General features: G+C 41.9%; 1 protein-coding gene across 2 annotated transcripts in view; it reads right to left on the bottom strand.

Annotated features, from left to right (window-relative positions):
• Positions 1–330: 330 nt before the first annotated feature.
• Positions 331–21,657, bottom strand: part of LOC106573912 (homer scaffold protein 3) — a 44,588-nt gene continuing 23,261 nt past the window's right edge. For both annotated transcript variants that reach the window (XM_014149366.3, XM_082962746.1), the window contains 5 exons: positions 14,741–14,877; positions 13,141–13,297; positions 6,835–6,948; positions 3,645–3,725; positions 331–3,431 (listed from right to left, as the gene is read on the bottom strand). In XM_014149366.3, the coding sequence (XP_014004841.1) occupies positions 3,246–3,431; positions 3,645–3,725; positions 6,835–6,948; positions 13,141–13,297; positions 14,741–14,877 (675 nt within the window). In that variant the 3' untranslated portion in view covers positions 331–3,245. The remainder of the gene's footprint in view (positions 3,432–3,644; positions 3,726–6,834; positions 6,949–13,140; positions 13,298–14,740; positions 14,878–21,657) is intronic.

Here is a 21,657-nt window from a genome sequence, read left to right as displayed (position 1 = left end):
CACTACTGCTAATTTGTTCCCATTAGACCACAGCCTGTCGTTTCCATCTTGGTGTTGTTATAAAAAATATTTGACAAAGCTATGCTAATGTCAATCTGATTAAATCTAGACCAAAATGTTTTCTTGGGACAGTCTATTGAATTGATGTTGACTAGACTAGAGAAACTTTTTGTTAATTCAAAATTCAGTCCTTCATCGGAGCATGGACTGCTCCAAAAACATTGATTAACAGATAAATCAAGGTGACAAACAATTCATGCAAAACAATTCATGCAAAGGAAACCAACAAGCTGACAAAAGGCCAATGCTTTTGTGCTTGATGATCTTGAGTGCAGTAGACATGATTTTTTATTAGAGATTGAAAAACAGGGCTCATGTTCAAAACTAAATGGAACATCTATCCCAAATTACTGGCAAGTCAAATATTCAGACCCCTAAGCTAAGGGGAAATCATAAAAAAATAATCTGTTAAATGACTGATGTGGCAGTCAGTGTTTGACTTGGACTGAAATAGTTTCTGGTACTCATTTTGGGTGCCGGTGCGGTTTATATTTAGGTGCAGGAGCTCCACAATACTTTTGAGCTAATATTCTATAAGAGGTGTAGGAGCTCTAGCAGAAGAACATTTAGGTGCCGGTACTCAGCTCCGGTGAGCTCCTGCCCAAGTCAAGCACTGGTGTCAGTCGATTATTTTCTCAAGATATATGTAGTTCATTGTTAATTGGCTACTACAACATAGCATTGAAAAATAGAACCACATTTTTGCAAACGTTTAATGTTGAACTGTACACAAAGATTTTAGTTCCACAATATTGTCAAGTTCCACATACAATAACTTCAATTTTCAATATTATAAACATGGATTCCTCCTATGCTGAAAGTAAAGTAAAATCAGGCAATTGTGTTGTTCAGTGAGATTAGTAAGGCCCTGTTTTAATACTGAAAAAACTATTACTTTACTCCCTTGTGAAATTACAGGAAAATACAACAAATATACACCACCTTTCACCTATCCAATAATGTTTCATGATTACTCCATGGGGGGGGAATGATCATTTTTACGGTATTTGAACACGCTCAAACAGTGGATGAATTAAGAAATCCGTTTGCTGAGGTATTAGTGGTGGTCAATAAAGCCCCATTTCCACTGGCACTTAAAATTAGGGCCAAATTCGAGCTGGCTCGAATGCAATTCTCAAATTCAAGCCGAGTCGAGGGAAACTCGGGCTAGCGCAGCCAGTTTCACAACTGGTACCAGCTCGACTAGAATTCAGGCTGAATGCATTACTATGCAACCACCAGCTGACCACTGCTGGATGCTGACACCAAGTTGAGCTAGTCTGGGCTTGTTCCTGTTAGCTAGCACATGGAAAAGCAGTACTACAGTAGTCAGACATGACACGCATTATCACCATATCTGTATCCTTCATAATGTTTTTGCACTACACAAACTTTCATGAGAACAATCAGCCCTCAAATGCTAGCGACTTAATGTTAGCTAGCAAATCAGAGTTGAAACAAGCTAGCTAGAAACTTTAGCTGGCCAGGTCGTATTTAAAGCTACATTATATCTAACCTGTCGTCTGGTTTGCTAGCTAGCTAATTGCCAATGCCATTGTAAGCGAGGTAGGAATTCAGCTAGCTAGCCTGTTATGCTAGCGATGACACTAACCATTTAGCTAGCTAGCGTTAGCAACCTAAATACAAGGCAGAGTCTGGCTGGCACTGGCAGGAGTATGGTGAAACGTTAGTTACAGCATGGTGAGCATTAATTAAATAATTCAACATCTTGCTAGGTAGCACGGTGAGCATGAATACAATTATTCAACATCTTGCTAAAGCTAGCAACATTAGCAAAGCCAGCTGCACAGTCAAACATTGGCTACCTAGCAACATGGCACCATTTCGAATTTCTGGAGGCATGGAAACGCAATCCGAGCTAGCACCGTTGCCAATGGAAAACGGGGCTTAAATAACTTGTGAATATTAAGAGGATACGAACACTACAGATCCTAAACTCAATTTTAATGACAGAAAAATTCCATAGGCAATTCAAGTTATTTTATTTTTTTCATTATCTTAAATGTATTGTGCAGTCCAGTCAGTACAGAACGAGTGTGCTACGTGGGTAAGAAAAGTAAGTGCATCTTTGGTACTGCATTTTGTATTGTTAAAAAACATTTTATGGCCACTGTTTTCTCCAGAAGGTTAGAGATGGGCTAGTAAAATGTAAAACGACCATGTTCCAAAAACTAAGAATATAGGCATCATGACGTACACAGAGCATGTGAAACTTTCCGATTATCCACATCAATTGTTAGATTAAAACTGATAGTCAGTAACACTTCTAGGTAGTCAATGTGCATTTGAAGCAAAATGAGAAACCACATTGTTCAACAGAATACAATTGCAGTTTGTATAAATTAACAAGAATATGCTTTGATGATGCTACATTACCTACAGAGTACTTGTCAAAAAATAGTATTGCTAATTCAACACTGATTTAATTTTATTTGTATTTAATACCAAGAAAAAATGCCTCAAAGTCGAGGTCAGAAGAAAATCACTTGGTGTACATCAGTGAAAGTTCAGATACCAAGTTAGCTATATGTATTGACTCAAGTACAGGAGATATTTACTAATAACACTACTTGTGCTTTTAATAAATCTATTTGTAAACGATTGCACATTGGATAATGCGCATAACTCACATTACTGTACTTGGCAAGGTTCTTTGCTGAGTTCATGTAGTTTTGGTGATAAGTCCTCTGCAGCTCATCATTCTGCAGTAACGTCTCTGTAGGATCACCAAATCATTATCATGGCAACTGTTGCTGTAATACAATACATAAGACAATAGAAGTTAACTTATTAATCATTCATAATATTGACAAACGTAAACAATAATTAGGCACCTACATTTTTAAGTGCAACCGCAGATTCAATTCAACTACGTTTGAAGTTTAAGAACCTCTATAAAAGGACAGAATCAAAACCTAACTACATTTACATGAAATGGTGTAAAGTTCAACAGAACAACATTTAAATAGAAAAACTGACCCTGTGGGTTATGCTCCCAGCCTCCCACCTAACAATATAACTGGTTCTTATGTACAGCTGCAACAGGTGAAGTCAAGGTGCTACTCTCATTCACTGCAGTTATGTGCTTAAGAAAACATTGTTCTGAAAGAGCTTAATTTTCCTTCCTTGTCCATCGCCCTCAAAACTTCTATCATTGTGGTGCGCTATTTGCTGATGAGCTTGGCCAAGCTCTGTCGCAGGTCATTCAGGTCGTATATCTTGACTTCGAGGACGTCGACGACCCGCTGAACCTCACTCTCCGCCCGTTCCCGCTCCTCCAGAGTGGAAGCTAGAGTCTGCTCGATGCTCTCCACCCGTTGCTCCAGTTCTGCGTTTCGTGTCTCCAGATCCTAGAAAGTCCACAAGTGACAGAGGACTACAGATCAATTCATGTTAAAATGGTCAATGTCATATCAATTGTTCCCCCCCCCCCCAACCTGCTTTTTTGCATACCATTTGAAAAATCTCAGTGCCCCTAAAGCGGTTGATAATCACTGGTGTTCAGTATTCACTAGTGTAGAGAAGCCAAAAATGCATGTTCTACCCCAATTCCCCAAACTCACCTGAAGTCTCTGAACAGCCTCTTCTCTCTCTTTCTCCAACTCATGGATATCTGATTTCCTGCTATGTAGATTGTGGATTATCTAAAAAAAAAAAGAGACCACAAATACAGTAATCCTTTGGTTTTTTATTAGGATACCCATTAGCTGTTGAAACCAGCAGCTTGGGCTAATCATTAGCCAGATACCAAACAGATCCCAAATGTGATCTTTTGACTAGTTACAACCAGGAATACGACTTTCCCAAATTGGATCCTTTGTTCGTACTCCCCTGGGCAATTGAACTGATTCCAGAGGCTGACCCAAAACATCGCCGGCAGAGGTACTCGGAGTGGACTTCTAGTCCGACTCAGGAGACCCGCACACCGCCCACCGCTTCCGAGTATATTACTCGCTAATGTTCCGTCTCTGGATAAAGAAGTTGACGAGCTGAGGGCGAGTTCACCCGACCTAGAATACCTCACAATCAAAAAGCAGCAGCTACTGTTGAAAGCAGCAGCTACTCTTCCTGGGGTCCACAAAGGACCCCAGGAGTGTAGTGGTTAGAGCGTTGGGCCAGTAACCGAAAGATAGCTGGTTCAAACACCCAAGCCAACAAGGTGTACAAGCTGCCAATGTGCCCTTGAGCAAGGCACTTAACCCTAGTTTGCTCCAGTGGTGCTGTAATACTATGGCTGACCCTGTAAAACAACACATTTCACTGCAACTACAGTGAGGGGGAAAAAGTATTTGATCCCCTGCTGATTTTGTACGTTTGCCCACTGACAAAGAAATTATCAGTCTGTAATTTTAATGGTAGGTTTATTTGAACAGTGAGAGACAGAATAACAACAAATATATCCAGAAAAACACGTCAAAAATGTTATAAATTGATTTGATTGAACGCCACAAGGAAACGGATCAATTTAGATACAGTGCCTTCAGAAAGTATTCAACCATCTTGAGTTTTTCAAAAGTTTGTTGTGTCATGTTCTTCCACACCGATCTCGACAAACCATTTCTGTATGGACCTCGCTTTGGGCACAGGGGGCATTGTCATGCTGAAACAGGAAAGGGCCTTCCACAAACATTTGCCACAAAATTGGAAGCACAGAATCATCAAGAATGAAGCGTGATTCATCACTCTAGAGAACGGGTCTCCACTGCACCACTCCAGCCGACGCTTGGCATTGCGCATGATGATCTTAGGCTTGTGTGCAGCTGCTCAGCAATGGAAACCCATTTCATGAAGAAACAGTTATTGTGCTGACGTTGCTTCCAGAGCCAGTTTGGAATGCAGTAGTAAGTGTTGCAACCGAGGACAGACAATTTTTAAGCGCTACGCGCTTCAGCACTATGGGTTCCCGTTCTGTGAGCTTGTGTGGTTTACCACTTCCCGGGTGAGCCGTTGTTGCTCCTAGATGTTTCCACTTCACAATAACAGCACTTACAGTTGACCGGGGCAGCTCTAGCAGGGCAGAAATTTGACTTGTTGGAAAGGTGGCATCCTATGACGGTGCCACGTTGAAAGTCACTGAGCTCTTCAGTAAGGCCATTAATTTGTCTATGGAGATTGCATGGCGGTATGCTTGATTTTATACACCTGCCAGCAACACGTGAGGCTGAAATAGCCAAATCCACTAATTTGATGGTGTCCACAATCACTACATGGCCAAAAGTATGTTGAATAAACCAGGGAGGTTTTCCAATGCCTTGCAGAGAAGGGCACCTATTGGTAGATGGGTAAAAACATTTATCAGACACTAAATATCCCTTTAAGCAGGGTGAAATGATTAATTAGGCTTTGGATGGTGTATCAATACACCCAGTCAATACAAAGATACAGGCATCATTCCTAACTTAGTTGCCGGAGAGGAAGGAAAACACTCAGGGATTTCACCATGAGGCCCATAGTAATTTTTTAACAGCTACAGAGTTTAATGGCTGTGATAGGAGAAACTTGCTAATGGTTCAACAGCATGGTAGTTACTCCACAATACTAACCTAAATGACAGAGTGAAAAGAAGGAAGCCTGTACAGAATACAAATATTCCAAAACATGCATCCTGTTTGCAACAAGGCGCAAAAGTAATATTGCAAAGAATGTGTCAAAGAGATTCACTTTTTTTCCTGAATAAAAAGCATTATGTTTGGGGCAAATCTGACACATTACTGAGTACCATTCTTCATATTTTCAAGCATAGTGGTGGCTGTATCATGTTATGGGTATGCTTGTCATCAGCAAGGACGAGGGGGATTTTTTTAGGATAAAAATAAATGAATAGAGCTGAACATAGGCAAAATCTTAGAGGAAAACATGGTTCAGTCTGCTTTCCAACAGACACTGGGAGACAAATTCACCTTTCAGCAGGACGGTAACTTAAATCAAAAGGCCAAATCTAAACTGTTATTGAGTGGCCTAGTTACAGTTGACTTAAATTGGCTTGTAAATCTATGGCAAGACTTAAATTGTTGTCTAGCAACAATCAACTTGACAGAGCTTGAAGAATAAAAAAAAGGGGTAAATATTGTACAGTCCAGGTATGCAAAGCTCTTAGAGACTTACCCAAAAAGACTCACAGCTGTAATTGCTGCCAAATGTGTTTCTAACATGATTAAATCAAGATCAGTGTTTTATTTTTCATTAAGTTTTTAAAATTCTTCTTCCACTTTGACAGCGTATATATATATATATATATATATATATATGACCATTTTTTTTTTTAATGCAACAAAATGTGGAATACTTTCCGAAGGCACTGTAAATGTGATGCCCTATTTTCAGATCGTTTTGGGCGTTGTCATTACTCATAGCACTCTTGAGCAGTAGACCAAGTTTGTAGCTGCTCCAAAATAATACTGGTCTTTCTCAAAATCGAATAAATCTGATTGTTTGGATGACTGACAGTTTTTCATAATGCAGCTGGGATTCATTTAATCCACCCAATATAGATATACCTAAAGCAATTTCCTTTGAACAAGAGGTGGAATTTATAGTATGCAAAATACCTCTACCAAGACTTTCTGCTTCCAGATGGGAAGTGCTTTAAAAAAAACTCAAGAACAACTAGTTTCTTGAGATTCTCAAGCAAAAACCTTTGTTTATACCTCACTAGTTTCTTTCAATGGCACTGTCTAGAGAGACTAGAAGCCTGGCTCCTTGAGGCTAGCAGTACCTGGTTGCCTAGAAGAGGGTCAGAGCCCTGAGCCTTACCTCGTCTTTTGCTTTGAGCAAGGCTTCCAGCTCCTCCAAGGACTGGGTCAGCTCATCCCTCGTCTCAGACCCACTGGGACCAGGCCGTCCACTCTGAGCCTCCAGCTCTGCCACCTGCAAACACACAACAACAGAAAGTGAGAGACGGAGGGAAAGGAAGAGAGAGAATAACACTAAATAAGGAGTTTTTCAACCCTTGTGTACATGCAATGACAGTGGATGGTTGAGCATCAGTTCCTCTCGGCGGTCAGCTATGACGTGTTAAAGGATCACAATAACACAGAATACATCACTATGCAGACATTTTACTAATTGGCAGAAGGGTTTTAAATTAAGGTTTGCAGATGTAGACATTAATTTGACCTGCTTGTATGTGTTTAGCATAGAAATTGACTGAAAAGGTCTGAATTCCACAATTACTCATGTGGTGAGTTGTGATTTAAAAAGGGAGGATAAACCATTTTCCCCTTGAAGTCATAACTCCACAACCATTCCCCCCCCCCCCCCCCCCCCCAATTATTTTGACTTTAACAGATAAGAACATGGTTAGAATCGTACAACAACAAACTGACTTGTTTATTGAAAACTGACTAGAACTTTCATGGGTTTGTGCTCAGCCTTCGCAATTACCATCTCTTTATTTGCATCTCCTCTGCATATTCATAATGGCCCTTTAAGATTCCATATCATGCCATCCATCGGAGCTCAAGAAAACTGCTGTAGGGGTATCTTGAATTCCTATAGGACCCAACTCCATCCTATCAAATCCATGTCACAATAACTCCCAGAGGGAATGATGTTACTGCTTGCGCACAACTGCCCTCATACCACCGCTGACAACATAGAAAACAGACCTACTGATAAGATTTCTAAAACAACTATCAGTTGCCTTGCAGGAAAATTATTAGGAGCCTTTACCCACCTAGATAAGAGCAATACCCATGTAAGAATGCTGTTCATTGACTACAGCTCAGCGTTCAACACCATTGTGCCCTCCAAGCTCGTCACCAAGCTTAGGACTCTGGGTCTGAACACCTCCCTCTGCAACTGGATCCAGGACTTCTTGATGGGCCGACCCCAGGTTGTGAGGGTGGGCAACGTCACCTCCGCCACGCTGATCCTCAACACAGGTGTTCCACAGGGGTGTGTTCTTAGTCCCCTCCTGTGCTCCCTGTTCACCCACAACTGCGTGGCCACGCACAACTCCAACACCATCAACAAGTTTTCTGATGATACAACGGTGGTAGGCCTGATCATCGGCGATGAGTCAGCCTACAGGGAGGTCAGTGACGTGGCAGTGTGGTGCCAGAACAACAACCTCTACCTCAACATCAGTAAGACCAAAGAGCTAATCGTGGACTACAGGAAACAGGCTGTAGTGGAGCAGGTCAATAGCTTCAAGTTCCTCGGTGTCCAAATCACTAAAATGGTCCAAACACACGCGCATAGTCGTGAAGCTGGCGTGACAGTGCCTCTTCCCCCTCAGGAGGTTGAAGAAGTTTGGCATGGGCCCTCAGATCCTCAAACAGTTCTACAGCTGTACCATTGAGAGCATTTTTACCTGCTGCATCAGTGCCTGTTATGGCAATAGCACCGCCCTCGATCGCATGACGCTACAGTTTGCCTTGCAGCATTGCCTTGCAGAGGCAGTTGCAGTGCGTTCGGTGTGGTGCATTTGTTGGATTTATCGAACGTGTGTGTCAAACTGTATGCGTAGACAGCTTGACAGAAATGGTGAATGTTGAACTTTTGTTGCATACATATCCAGATGATGCTGCGTACTATTTTGCGCAATGATGCTGTCGGTGTGTTCGAAGCGTCACTGGGGCCGAGCTCCCTGCCATCCAGGACATCTATATCAGGCGGTATGGTAGTAAGGCCCGGAAAATCGTTAAAAATATAAGGGTAAGGTGGCAGGTACCAACCAGAATCAAACCACCCAAGCATAGACTATTCTCTCTGCTTCCGCATGGAACGCAGTACCGGTCAAGTCTGGCGCCAAACAGGCTCTTGAACAGCTTCTGTCCCCAAGCAATAAGACTGATAAGTAGCTAACAAGATAGCTACACAGACTGAGTTAACCTTGTATCTTTATTGACATTTTATTTTTGCACTGTCTCTACGCACACTCACTGGGCCCTACACACTCACTCCATCATCTGCTCACTCTCATACATTTATAATGACTCTACACTCACGCACACCCACTCACATACAAGCTGCTGCTACTCTATTTTATATCCTGTTGCCTAGTCACCTTACCCCTATACATACTATATCTACCTCCATCAATCCAGTATTCCTGTACATTGTAAATATGGTACTGGAACTGACCCTCTACATAGATAGTATGCTTACTTACTTATTGTGATCTTAATATTTATTGTGTGTTATTGCATTGTCGGGTTTTGAGTTTGCAAGAAAGGGATTTCACTGTACTTGTGCATGTGACATTGAAACAAGTAACGAATACAATATGGTAAAATGAGCAGAAAAGAGCTTGTATGGCCATTGTTAGCATTGTGAGAGAACCAACAGATGGGCTTTTAAAACAGTGTGTGCTCTACCATCTCTTGAGATCGTTTGTCTTTACAGAGGACGTACGCCTTCGCTCCTACCGCGTCTCAGCTACAGAAGTGCAAGGCAAGACATGAGAGAGCAGGCTGGGGACCAGAGCATCCCTGCAGTGTCAGAGAGAACCCCGAAAACAAATCACCAGAGCCCTCATTTAACAAAACTAGTCTACTGTTTCGAGAGCCTGGAGAGGAAAGGGCTTACTAGCCAATGGCTTCCATAGCCAATGGCTTCTCTGTTCTTCCTCTCTGGTGTTTTGTCTTTTCCTCCCCAACTAAGGCAAGGGAGAAGTAGGGTGTCCTGTCCTAAAACTGCCTTCCAGCCCTGGAGAAATGGTCTAATTCCAACCACCTGGTTGACTTTGTTACAAAAGGCGATAACCTTCACTTTGTTGGACTGAGATGGATGTTGTTCCCCTCAGTGCCTGGAGCTAAAATATGACTGTTGACAGCCATTTTTTCCAGGCAGATTTGTTGCCGTGGTACTTTAATCTGCCACATGAAAGAACCTCATTAAGCTTGACCAAGGGCACATTTCTATTTTTTGAATTAAATTATGCAAAACACATTTCACCCTCTGATTATCGAGGCACGTCAACAGTGATATCCCAGGAAGGAATTAACATTGTATCAAACCAGTGGTGTCCACAGCTCTGATAGGAAAAACATTGGATGCCACGGAATGAAGGGTACCGTAACAGTTTTCCTTGGGTTGGGTTCATTTCAATCCTGCCCACATGCCCAGAGCTGGCAGCACCCAAGTGATCATCAATTCGCTCATGGTCAATATGTTTTGACATTCGATATCCCTATGGGACTAGTTAGGGACCATCAGTAAATTACACAATGTACATAGGACAATATTTTAAAATGTCAATACAAACTATAAATTGTCAAAAATATACAAATATTGAAAGCATTTCATGAAACTACTAAAAGTTGTGCAACATGAAAATATTGGCCCCTAACTTGCCCCAGAGATAGGCCATCTAATGTTAAACACATTCTGCCATGGCCCCACACACCAGCCTGCTGAAGCTAATTGGTGAAAGAAGTTGGCTAGCATTAGCTAGCCTAGGCAACTTCAAGACCAGATGGGTACTATAAGCTTGTATCCTCATTGACCTTTTTATTTTTTGTCTCTATGCACACTCACTCCATCATCTGCTCACTCACACAACCTGCACATACATTTATACTAACGCTACACACATGCACACCCACCCACTCACTCACATACAAGCTGCTGCTACTCATTTTATCTTATATCCTGATGCCTAGTCACCTTACCCCTATATCTCCCGCCATCACTCCTGCACATTGTAAATATGGTATTGGAACTGACCCTGTATATAGTATGCTGAGTTACTTGTTGTGTTCTTCATATTTCTTCTTATTTCTTTTTTTTCCCAGTATTACGTTGTTATTGATTATTACATTGTTGGGTTTTCAGTTTTGAGTTTGCAAGAAAAGCATTTCACTGCATGTGACATTAAAACTTGAAGTTGATTTCCTTGGTCCTGTACTGTGATGTCTTACAAGGGTCTTATGAGATCAGCTTCAATATTGAAGATTGTGGGTTCTATCAATCAATGTAATTTTTTACCATAATTTTAATCCCCTTTATTTATTTTATACCCCCCCCCCCCAACCTGATTGGTGTAAACAAACAGACGACAACACTTCATGTACACAGGACATGTAGTTAAATAATTATACATACATTCCTAATTTCCTCTTTCTGCAAGAGTCGGATTTTCACCCACAGTGGCCAATCCACCATTTGTTGTGATCTTAAACTGATATTACCCTAAAAATAAATGCATTACCCAAGGGTATAATGATATTTCCTGTTGACTGATTGTGGTTTTTCACATCCCCTAACAATACAGTTTGCAGGTCCATCTGAACCCTGACATTATGACATAACAACCATTCCGGGACCAGACTCCAAAAGCAATTCACCGATGAACAGTACCAGAAAATATGTTCTATTGATTCTGTTTCCTTGTAGCAGGCTCGGCACAAGGCTGACTGTTCAATGCCCCATATATTGAACGTTCTTTTTGTAGCAAGTATTTGTTATAATAGCTTAAATTGAAAGGAAAGGATTGATGTGTAAATTGTTGTTTGATATTGTCTCTTCCAATTTTGTGGCAGAGCCACGATGAATTGGATATAATTTTGTATTGAGCATACACCTCCACACTATTAGTTGCTTGTGTGACAATTATACTATCCCTGTTTACAATGTCCTTTATAAATATTATACCGTTCTAGTACATGTTTTCCAAGAAAGACAAAATAAATACTATCAGTACATTGGAGTTTAGCCAGTGGGCTGTAATACTAGATATCCCTTTTCTGGAGGATGAAATTTCATTTTTTGCCAACTCTGTATGACTTTAAAAAGGAGGATACTTTAAACATTGGCAATCTACCGAAAATGTAAAGGTTTTAAATCGGCAAAAAGGCAAAGAGCCCACTCTTAAACATAGGATGGGCCTCTCTTAGTCCCTCTTTTTGTGTCTGACAGTTTGCCATTTATATATGAGTAATTAAAGCATGATAGTAATGGATCTTTCAGTAGTTAATCAAAAGTTTGATACATCTCTATTGGAATGCCATTAAAACAAGGGGTTTCCCCCTTCTAGATCTGAAGGATTCGTTGCCATAGAAATGTAACTGGCTAAAAGATGAGCCATATTTGTGGTACCGGTTATCTCAGATTTGACCAAAGTTATCTTGCTAACTCCTCAAACTACATTCATAGCAGTTGCGGTCGGTACCGTTTAAGATGAGAGGACAATTTTTTATGACCATGGCCTTTTTTCTATTACTGCATATTGGACAGTGGAGGCTCCTCAGAGGAGGAAGGGGAGGACCATCCTACCCAGTGAATTTCATTTAAAAAAAAAAAATGAAACAAAGAAAGTTAGCCTTTTTAGATATATATATATATATATATATAATATATATATATATACTAAATACACTGAGCATACCAAACATTAGGAACTCCTTCCTAATATTGAGTTGCGCACACCATAGTCTTTCTCTCTCTTTGAGTCAACATTTTACGCAGTGCTAGCTAGCTGTAGCTTATCCTTTCAGTACTAGATTCATTCTCTGATTCTTTGATTGGATGGACAACATGTCAGTTCATGCTGCAAGAGCTTGATAGGTTGGATAATTGTTCCGTAGTCATCATAATTACTGTGCAAGTCTATGGAAAGGGGTGAGAACCATGAGCCTCCTAGGTGTTGTATTGAAGTCAATGTACCCAGAGGAGGAGAACGGAAAATAGCTGTCCTCCGGCTACACCATGGTGTTACCCCAGAGAGTGCTGTTGAGGCTACTGTAGACCTTCATTGCAAAACAGTATTTTAATCAGTTATTTGGTGGTGTGATTATATTTAGTATAGTTTTATCTAAAAAGGATAACTTAAATTTTCCACTATTTTTTAAAAATTCACTGAGAAGGACACCCACATTAACCCCCCCAATCAGGAAATCTAGCCCCTTTAACTGCCACGGGACCACTGATCTTAAGTAGATCATCTGCTGTTGCTTTGAGAACAATCTCTCTCATGGTCAGGATCCTACTTCTAACACCAACGTGGCAAAAGGTTACCCATTCTTAAACCTAATAATCAACCATTATGCATCTAGACCTTTTGTAGCTGAGACGCAGACAGCCAGAATAGCAGTAGCCTGTCGCCATAGTGCTTACCTGATCTCGGAGCCTCTCAGTCTCTTCCTGATACTCAGCCAGCTGTTTCTTCCACTCCACCACACCAGTGTTAGCCTCGTGAAGTGCCGCCACTAGCTTAGCGTTGCTATCCTGCAGGGTGAACAGCTCTGCCTCCAGGTTAATCTCACATATGGACCTGGCGGAAAAAAACAATCAGAAGATAAGTGTACCATGATTAGACAAATCAGGTCATAGTCAGGTTTAAAGTATTGCTCACCAAGTGATATACAGAGCTATTCAGGGGCTTTAGCATGCCTGAATGTGGGACTATTAGATTCAACGGACAAGAGCTTTTAAATAACATGAGGGAGATGGGAAAGTTACACCAGTCTTCTAAGACCACCATCTATGGCCACAGGCAAAAACACCCTCCATACCGTTTCTAACCGCCTGCCAACTACCAACCAACTCACCATAGCAACAGGCACTAAAAAACATACAAGACTCATTACATGCAAGAAAACGACAAGGAGGGGCTGCCAGAGAACATGGGGTGTCAAATTGTGTTTTTGTGTGCTTGTGCGGGATGGAGGGCAGGCTGGTGTCTGAAATGCTCTGTGGTAGAGCCTCATTAATGACCTTGTTTTAAGTACACATGACTCAGCCTCATTCAGTAGTCAGTGGGATCCTGTCAGTGGGTTCAACCTCCCACTGATAACAACCTCCACAATAGGAGAAACCGTACCGCCTTGAGCCATGACTTGATTTAGCTAGTACATTTCCACAGCTAAAACACAGCCCATTCTGTACATCCTATATAGAAGTTATTATCTAATGGTTTGCTTAAAGCAGTAATCTGCTTTTCTCCTGCCATGCATGCTCCAGCAACGTGTGTGTGGAGTTCCAGCCACTTAGGCCTCATATACTGTATATATCCAATGTTGTAAAAAGGCTTTGCATCTGCCATTGTGATCACATTTATGCTTTCGCATCACAAGTCACTGAACTTTTACCATCATTTGACACGTTAGCGCAAACGCTGCCCTAGAAATCAGATGGGGAACGCATACTATGCCTGGCGACACAATGTGATATCTGCTCAGTGACTCACTAGGCAACGCAACAGTTGCATGACAACACAACACAGTGGGTTACAATAGGCTACATTAAACTGTTACATTTAATAAAATGTCACACTATGCCACAATTACAATAAAATGTCACATTCTGGCGCCAGCTAATATGGGTTTAAAGGTAATTTGAAGAGACCAATGTGACTTCACAGAGATAGTGGCACATTATTAACATTTGGAGAAAGATAGTGTGTACAGTATGCTTTTGTCATTCATATACAAGACATGGGAAGTCTACAGTATATTTATTTAACCTTTATTTATCCAGGAAGTCAAATTGAGGTCAGAAGACCTCTTTCCCAAGGGGGACCTGGGGAAAATCTCAATTGCATACTCCTCGTGTCCTCTCTCCTGGGTTTTGAGAAGGAAGTGAGGAGAGAGGACGCGAAGAGTATGCAATTTTGATTCTCCTCTGGCCATCGTATAGAATGAGTATGGTGGCACAATGGAAGTAGACCTGACTAAGAGCTGTTTGGATATCATTGAGCCTTGTTCCATAACATTACCCTTCAGACAGCATCTTCTTGATGCGCTCCTTCTCTGACGTCAGCTGCTCCATGTCGGCGCTCTTGCTGCGGAACAGCTTGTCCTCGGGCCCATTGACAGTCAGCAGCGGCGGCGAGTGGCGGTCCTCTGACAGCTCCTGGGGTGCAACCAGGACATGGTTAGTGACATGGGTTACCTGTCAACTCCAATCCTACTGCATGTCCAACTCTTCTTTGTTAACTTGCCTCACAATGAAGCTGACCACAAGTACTCTACATTATGAAGGGTACGGGTGGCCAATCAGCCTCCTGGAGAGCTACTGGGTATGCAGGTTTTTGCTCAAGCCCTACCATCTAACACACCTGCTTCTACTAATCAGTGGCTCATTAAGACCCTGATTAGCTTAATCAGGTGTGTTACAGCAGGGCCAGAGAAAAGGCCTGTGTACCTCAGGAGGATCCTGTGTGACTCAGTTGGTAAAGCATGGCGCTTGCAATGCCAGGAGTGTGAGTTCCATTCCCATGGGGGACTAGTACGAAGAAAAAAACAGTATGAAAATGTATGCACTCACTTCTGGATAAGAGCGTCCGCTAAATGACTCAAATGTAAATGTAAGGAGGGTTGGCCACCCCTGATACAGGGCATCACAGAGTTAACAACCTAAGGATTGGTTTAGACAAACCAGGTCTCACATGAATATGTTTTAAATAAAATTGTAACCGCTCTATTAAAGTAGTGAATGAACAAGTAATGTGTCCATCTCATGTGTCTTTCTGAACTAACACAGACAGCACATAAATAAAGAGAGAGAGAGATCTCCCTATCTGGTACATTGGTGCACCTGTTAGGGTAATTAAGAAGCCATAAGTGCTTAAAATAAAAAGATGGAGCATATCCTAGTGTTCCCATTAAAATCGAATAATTTGTTGTGATCTGAAATGGGAGAGAAATGACTTAATGTATATTTGTCATAGCTACTTCCCTGCCAGTTGGGGTATGACTGGTTCTGTAATATGACAGATACAGGGTATCTCAGCGTTTGTGTGGTGAGCAGACATGTATTGTTCTTGAGGAACATTGAAACTTAACCCCTCTTGTTAGCAGAATAAAATGACAGCAAGAAGATGAAAGGCTGTCGCTATACTGTACATTCAAACACCTCATCCAAACGACAGGGTGGCAGCAGAACTCAATCTGCCAAAATTAATTAGGTCATTCTCAGCCACCATATCCGTGGCACAGGTTCAAAGTTGAACAGCCAACCACGTGGAGCCACACAGCTGCTAAACGCCTTACTTTGTAGAGCATGGAGCAGCATATGGCTCTTTCCTTTTAACGTGATTTAAATTCGAAGGAACAATCACTGAGTTACAATGATTCCTTTCATTTGCTTGCCAGTGTATATTGGAAGACAATTCTATGTACTGTACATAAACAAAGCAGTTTACAGGAGGATTGCTTTGTTCTACTACAGATCTCACAATTTGCAACAGAAGAGCTAAATGTGATATGACTAAACAGACGGAGAAACTTCTAGCCTATTGTGAAGTTAGCTTTTTTTCTTAGTAGACCAGCTCTCATGTCTCTTTTTGTGTTGGCAAAAATTAGCTATGGCTTAATTACACTCAAGTTTGTGAAACCATTTTCCTCAACATAGGCTGAGGAACAAAATCCAACGAGCTCCAAGCTCCCCCCAACAAAAAAACGGAGATAAATTGGTTCAAGTCCATCTCTCTCTGTTTTTTTCTCTGTGGACAGATAGAAAACCAAACCTGTGCTCGACAAGTGCGGAGTGCTTCTGTGAGGCATTGCACCCCTACACTCAGAAAAGCTTGTATTATTAATTTGTCTCAGAGTCAGCCTGTCTGTATTCCCCCACAGTGTTCTATTGTTACGGCCTAGCCACTGTCTCGCTATCCTTACAGTATCCAGTATATGGATAACAAAATGCACAAGGCCAGCATTCAAACGGAGCTGGCGCTAGCTAGGTCCAGAAGAGAAGCGCAAGAAATCAAAGCTAAGACAACTCCACACACCAAAGTATATGGCTAGGGAGCACAGGTCTCTAAATTATTCATACTGTGGATCATGTTTCGGTAATAATGGATTACAAATTTCCAATACTTTTCCCTCATCATTGACTAACGCATTCCAATTGGAGAAAGCGCAAACATAAGACAGTGATTCATCCTTATTTTTAAAAGGTCCATTGCAGACGTTTTTATCTCAATATCAAATAACTTTTGGGTAACAATGAAGTACCTTAGTGTAATTGTTTTCAATTAAAATGTTCATTAAGAAACAATAATAACTTAGAAAATAGCAATTTTTCAAACAAGAATTTTGCTAGGACACTCTGGGAGGGGTCTGAGAGGTAAGACTGAAAACTATCTGTTATTGGCAGAGAGGTTTGGAACCCTCTTTCTTATTGGTCTATTAACTAATGATTGTCCTGACTGAAACATGGCTTAAGCCTGATGAATTTACTGTGTTAAATGAGGCCTCACCTCCTGGTTACCCTAGTGACCATATCCCCCGTGCATCCCGCAAAGGCGGAGGTGTTGCTAACATTTACGATAGCAAATTTCAATTTACAAAAAAAAACCTGACGTTTTCGTCTTTTGAGCTTCTAGTCATGAAATCTATGCAGCCTACTCACTCACTTTTTATAGCTACCGTTTACAGGCCTCCTGGGCCATATACAGCGTTCCTCACTGAGTTCCCTGAATTCCTATCGGACATTATAGTCACAGCAGATAATATTCACATTTTTGGTGACTTTAATATTCACATGGAAAAGTCCACAGACCCACTCCAAAAGGCTTTCGGAGACATCATCGACTCAGTGGGTTTTGTCCAACATGTCTCTGGACCTACTCACTGCCACAGTCATACTCTGGACCTAGTTTTGTCCCGTGGAATACATTTTGTGGATCTTAATGTTTTTCCTCATAATCCTGGACTATCGGACCACCATTTTATTACGTTTGCAATCGCAAGAAATAATCTGCTCAGACCCCAACCAAGGAGCATCAAAAGTCGTGCTATAAATTCTCAGACAACCCAAAGATTCCTTGATGCCCTTCCAGACTCCCTCTGCCTACCCAAGGACATCAGAGGACAAAAATCAGTTAACCACCTAACTGAGGAACTCAATTTAACATTGCGCAATACCCTAGTTGCACCCCTAAAAACTAAAAACATTTGTCATAAGAAACTAGCTCCCTGGTATTCAGAAAATACACGAGCTCTGAAGCAAGCTTCCAGAAAATTGGAACGGAAATGGCGCCACACCAAACTGGAAGTCTTCCGACTAGCTTGGAAAGACAGTACTGTGCAGTATCGAAGAACCCTCTGCTGCTCGATCATCCTATTTTTACAACTTAATTGAGGAAAATAAGAACAATCCGAAATTTCTTTTTGATACTGTCGCAAAGCTAACTAAAAAGCAGCATTCCCCAAGAGAGAATGGCTTTCACTTCAGCAGTAATAAATTCATGAACTTCTTTGAGGAAAAGATCATGATCATTAGAAAGCAAATTACGGACTCCTCTTTAAATCTGCGTATTCCTCCAAAGCTCCGTTGTCCTGAGTCTGCACAACTCTGCCAGGACCTAGGATCAAGGGAGACACTCAAGTGTTTTAGTACTATATCTCTTGACACAATGATGAAAATAATCATGGCCTCTAAACCTTCAAGCTGCATACTGGACCCTATTCCAACTAAACTACTGAAAGAGCTGCTTCCTGTGCTTGGCCCTCCTATGTTGAACATAAAACGGTTCTCTATCCACCGGATGTGTACCAAACTCACTAAAAGTGGCAGTAATAAAGCCTCTCTTGAAAAAGCCAAACCTTGACCCAGAAAATATAAAAAACTATCGGCCTATATCGAATCTTCCATTCCTCTCAAAAATGTTTGAAAAAGCTGTTGCGCAGCAACTCACTGCCTTCCTGAAGACAAACAACGTATACGAAACGCTTCAGTCTGGTTTTAGACCCCATCATAGCACTGAGACTGCACTTGTGAAGGTGGTAAATTACCTTTTAATGATGTCAGACCAAGGCTCTGCATCTGTCCTCGTGCTCCTAGATCTTAGTGCTGTTTTTGATACCATCGATCACCACATTCTTTTGGAGAGATTGGAAACCCAAATTGGTCTACACGGACAAGTTCTGGCCTGGTTTAGATCTTATCTGTCGGAAAGATATCAGTTTGTCTCTGTGAATGGTTTGTCCTCTGACAAATCAACTGTAAATTTCGGTGTTCCTCAAGGTTCCGTTTTAGGACCACTATTGTTTTCACTATATATTTTACCTCTTGGGGATGTCATTCGAAAACATAATGATAAATTTCACTGCTATGCGGATGACACACAGCTGTACATTTCAATGAAACATGGTGAAGCCCCAAAATTGCCCTCGCTAGAAGCCTGTGTTTCAGACACAAGGAAGTGGATGGCTGCAAACGTTCTACTTTTAAACTCGGACTAAACAGGTCCCAAGAAACAAAGAGATCTTCTGTTAAATCTGACAATTAATCTTGATGTTTGTACAGTCGTCTCAAATAAAACTGAAGGACCCCGGCGTTACTCTGGACCCTGATCTCTCTTTTGAAGAACATATCAAGACTGTTTCAAGGGCAGCTTTTTTCCATCTATGTAACATTGCAAAAATCAGAAACTTTCTGTCCACAAATGATGCAGAAAAATGTATCCATGCTTTTGTTACTTCTAGGTTGGACTACTGCAATGCTCTACTTTCCGGCTACCCGGATAAAGCACTAACTAAACTTCAGTTAGTGCTAAATACGGCTGCTAGAATCCTGACTGGAACCAAAGAATTTGATCATATTACTCCAGTGTTAGCCTCCCTACAGTGGCTTCCTGTTAAGGCAAGGGCTGATTTCAAGGTCTTACTGCTAACCTACAAAGCATTACATGGGCTTGCTCCTACATATCTTTCCGATTTGGTCCTACCGTACATACCTACTCGTACGCTACGGTCACAAGATGCAGGCCTCCTAATTGTCCCTAGAATTTCTAAGCAAACAGCTGGAGGCAGGGCTTTCTCCTATAGAGCTCCATTTTATGGAATAGTCTGCCTACCCATGTGAGAGATGCAGACTCGGTCTCAACCTTTAAGTCTTTACTTAAGACGCATCTCTTCAGTGGGTCCTATGATTGAGTGTAGTCTGGCCCAGGAGTGTGAAGGTGAACGGAAAGGCTCTGGAGCAACGAACCGCCCTTGCTGTCTCTGCCTGGCCGGTTCCCCTCTCTCCGCTGGGATTCTCTGCCTCTAACCCTATTACAGGGGCTGAGTCACTGGCTTATTGGTGTTCTTCCATGCCGTCCCTAGGAGGGGTGCGTCACTTGAGTGGGTTGAGTCACTGATGTGGTCTTCCTGTCTGGGTTGGCGCCCCCCCTTGGGTTGTGCCGTGGCGGAGATCTTTGTGGGCTATACTCAGCCTTGTCTCAGGATGGTAAGTTGGTGGTTGAAGATATCCCTCTAGTGGTGTGGCGGCTGTGCTTTGGCAAAGTGGGTGGGGTTATATCCTTCCTGTTTGGCCCTGTCCGGGGGTATCGTCGGATGGGGCCACAGTGTCTCCTGACCCCTCCTGTCTCAGCCTCCAGTATTTATGCTGCAGTAGTTTATGTGTCGGGGGGCTAGGGTCAGTCTGTTATATCTGGAGTATTTCTCCTGTCTTATCCGGTGTCCTGTGTGAATTTAAGTATGCTCTCTCTAATTCTCTCTTTCTCTCTCTCGGAGGACCTGAGCCCTAGGACCATGCCTCAGGACTACCTGACATGATGACTCCTTGCTGTCCCCAGTCCACCTGGCCGTGCTGCTGCTCCAGTTTCAACTGTTCTGCCTGCGGCTATGGAACCCTGACCTATTCACCGGACGTGCTACCTGTCCCTGACCTGCTGTTTTCAACTCTCTAGAGACAGCAGGAGCGGTAGAGATACTCTCAATGATCGGCTATGAAAAGCCAACTGACATTTACTCTTGAGGTGCTGACTTGTTACACCCTCGACAACTGTGAATATTATTATTTGACCATGCTGGTCATTTATGAACATTTGAACATCTTGGCCATGTTCTGTTATAATCTCCACCCGGCACAGCCAGAAGAGGACTGGCCACCCCTCATAGCCTGGTTCCTCTCTAGGTTTCTTCCTAGGTTTTGGCCTTTCTAGGGAGTTTTTCCTAGCCACCGTGCTTCTACACCTGCATTGCTTGCTGTTTGGGGTTTTAGGCTGGGTTTCTGTACAGCACTTTGAGATATCAGCTGATGTAAGAAGGGCTATATAAATACATTTGATTTGATTTAATGGTGATGTCACCAGGCTGGCCAAAACTACATCCCACCACAACAGGCTGAAATTTTAGGCAGTATTTGCAGCTCTTAAACTAAAAGGACATTATCATAATTCTCACAATATCACATTATTATTCCAACCTCATAGTGTGAAATATAGCTATATAAAAACACAGGAAAAATTTAATTTTCGACTTCACTAGAACTTAAAAAAAAAAATGCTTTAAAAGCAGGATAGCTAATTAGGGTTGGTGTTCAAAGGATGATATCTCAAGTGGAATATTTTCCATTTAACTGTACAGACAGATCATATTTGACCATGGGAATATATCCTTCCTTCTGTTCCCTATGCTCTCCAAATCTGCCCTCACCATACTGTAACTGCATTATTGAGAACAATGGCTCATTGAAACACTTGAGGTTTTCTAGGACAAGAGGCTCTGAACTCCCAAGTCCCATTGAAAATGCATCATGAAGTAGGCCATCTGGGGGACGTGATGGGGACAATGCCTTTGGAATAAAGAGCAGTGAGTGTGCTCTCTCTGTCAGTCGGCAGCAGATAGAAGAGCGGTGTAATAGACATGACACTCACCTGAGAGATCTGTGAGATCAGCA

Source organism: Salmo salar, chromosome 16, assembly GCF_965601325.2.
Source record: "Salmo salar chromosome 16, fSalSal1, whole genome shotgun sequence".
Lineage (NCBI taxonomy): Eukaryota > Metazoa > Chordata > Actinopteri > Salmoniformes > Salmonidae > Salmo > Salmo salar.
Note: the sequence above shows the minus strand (reverse complement) of the source record. Positions and strands in the feature narration are given on the sequence as shown.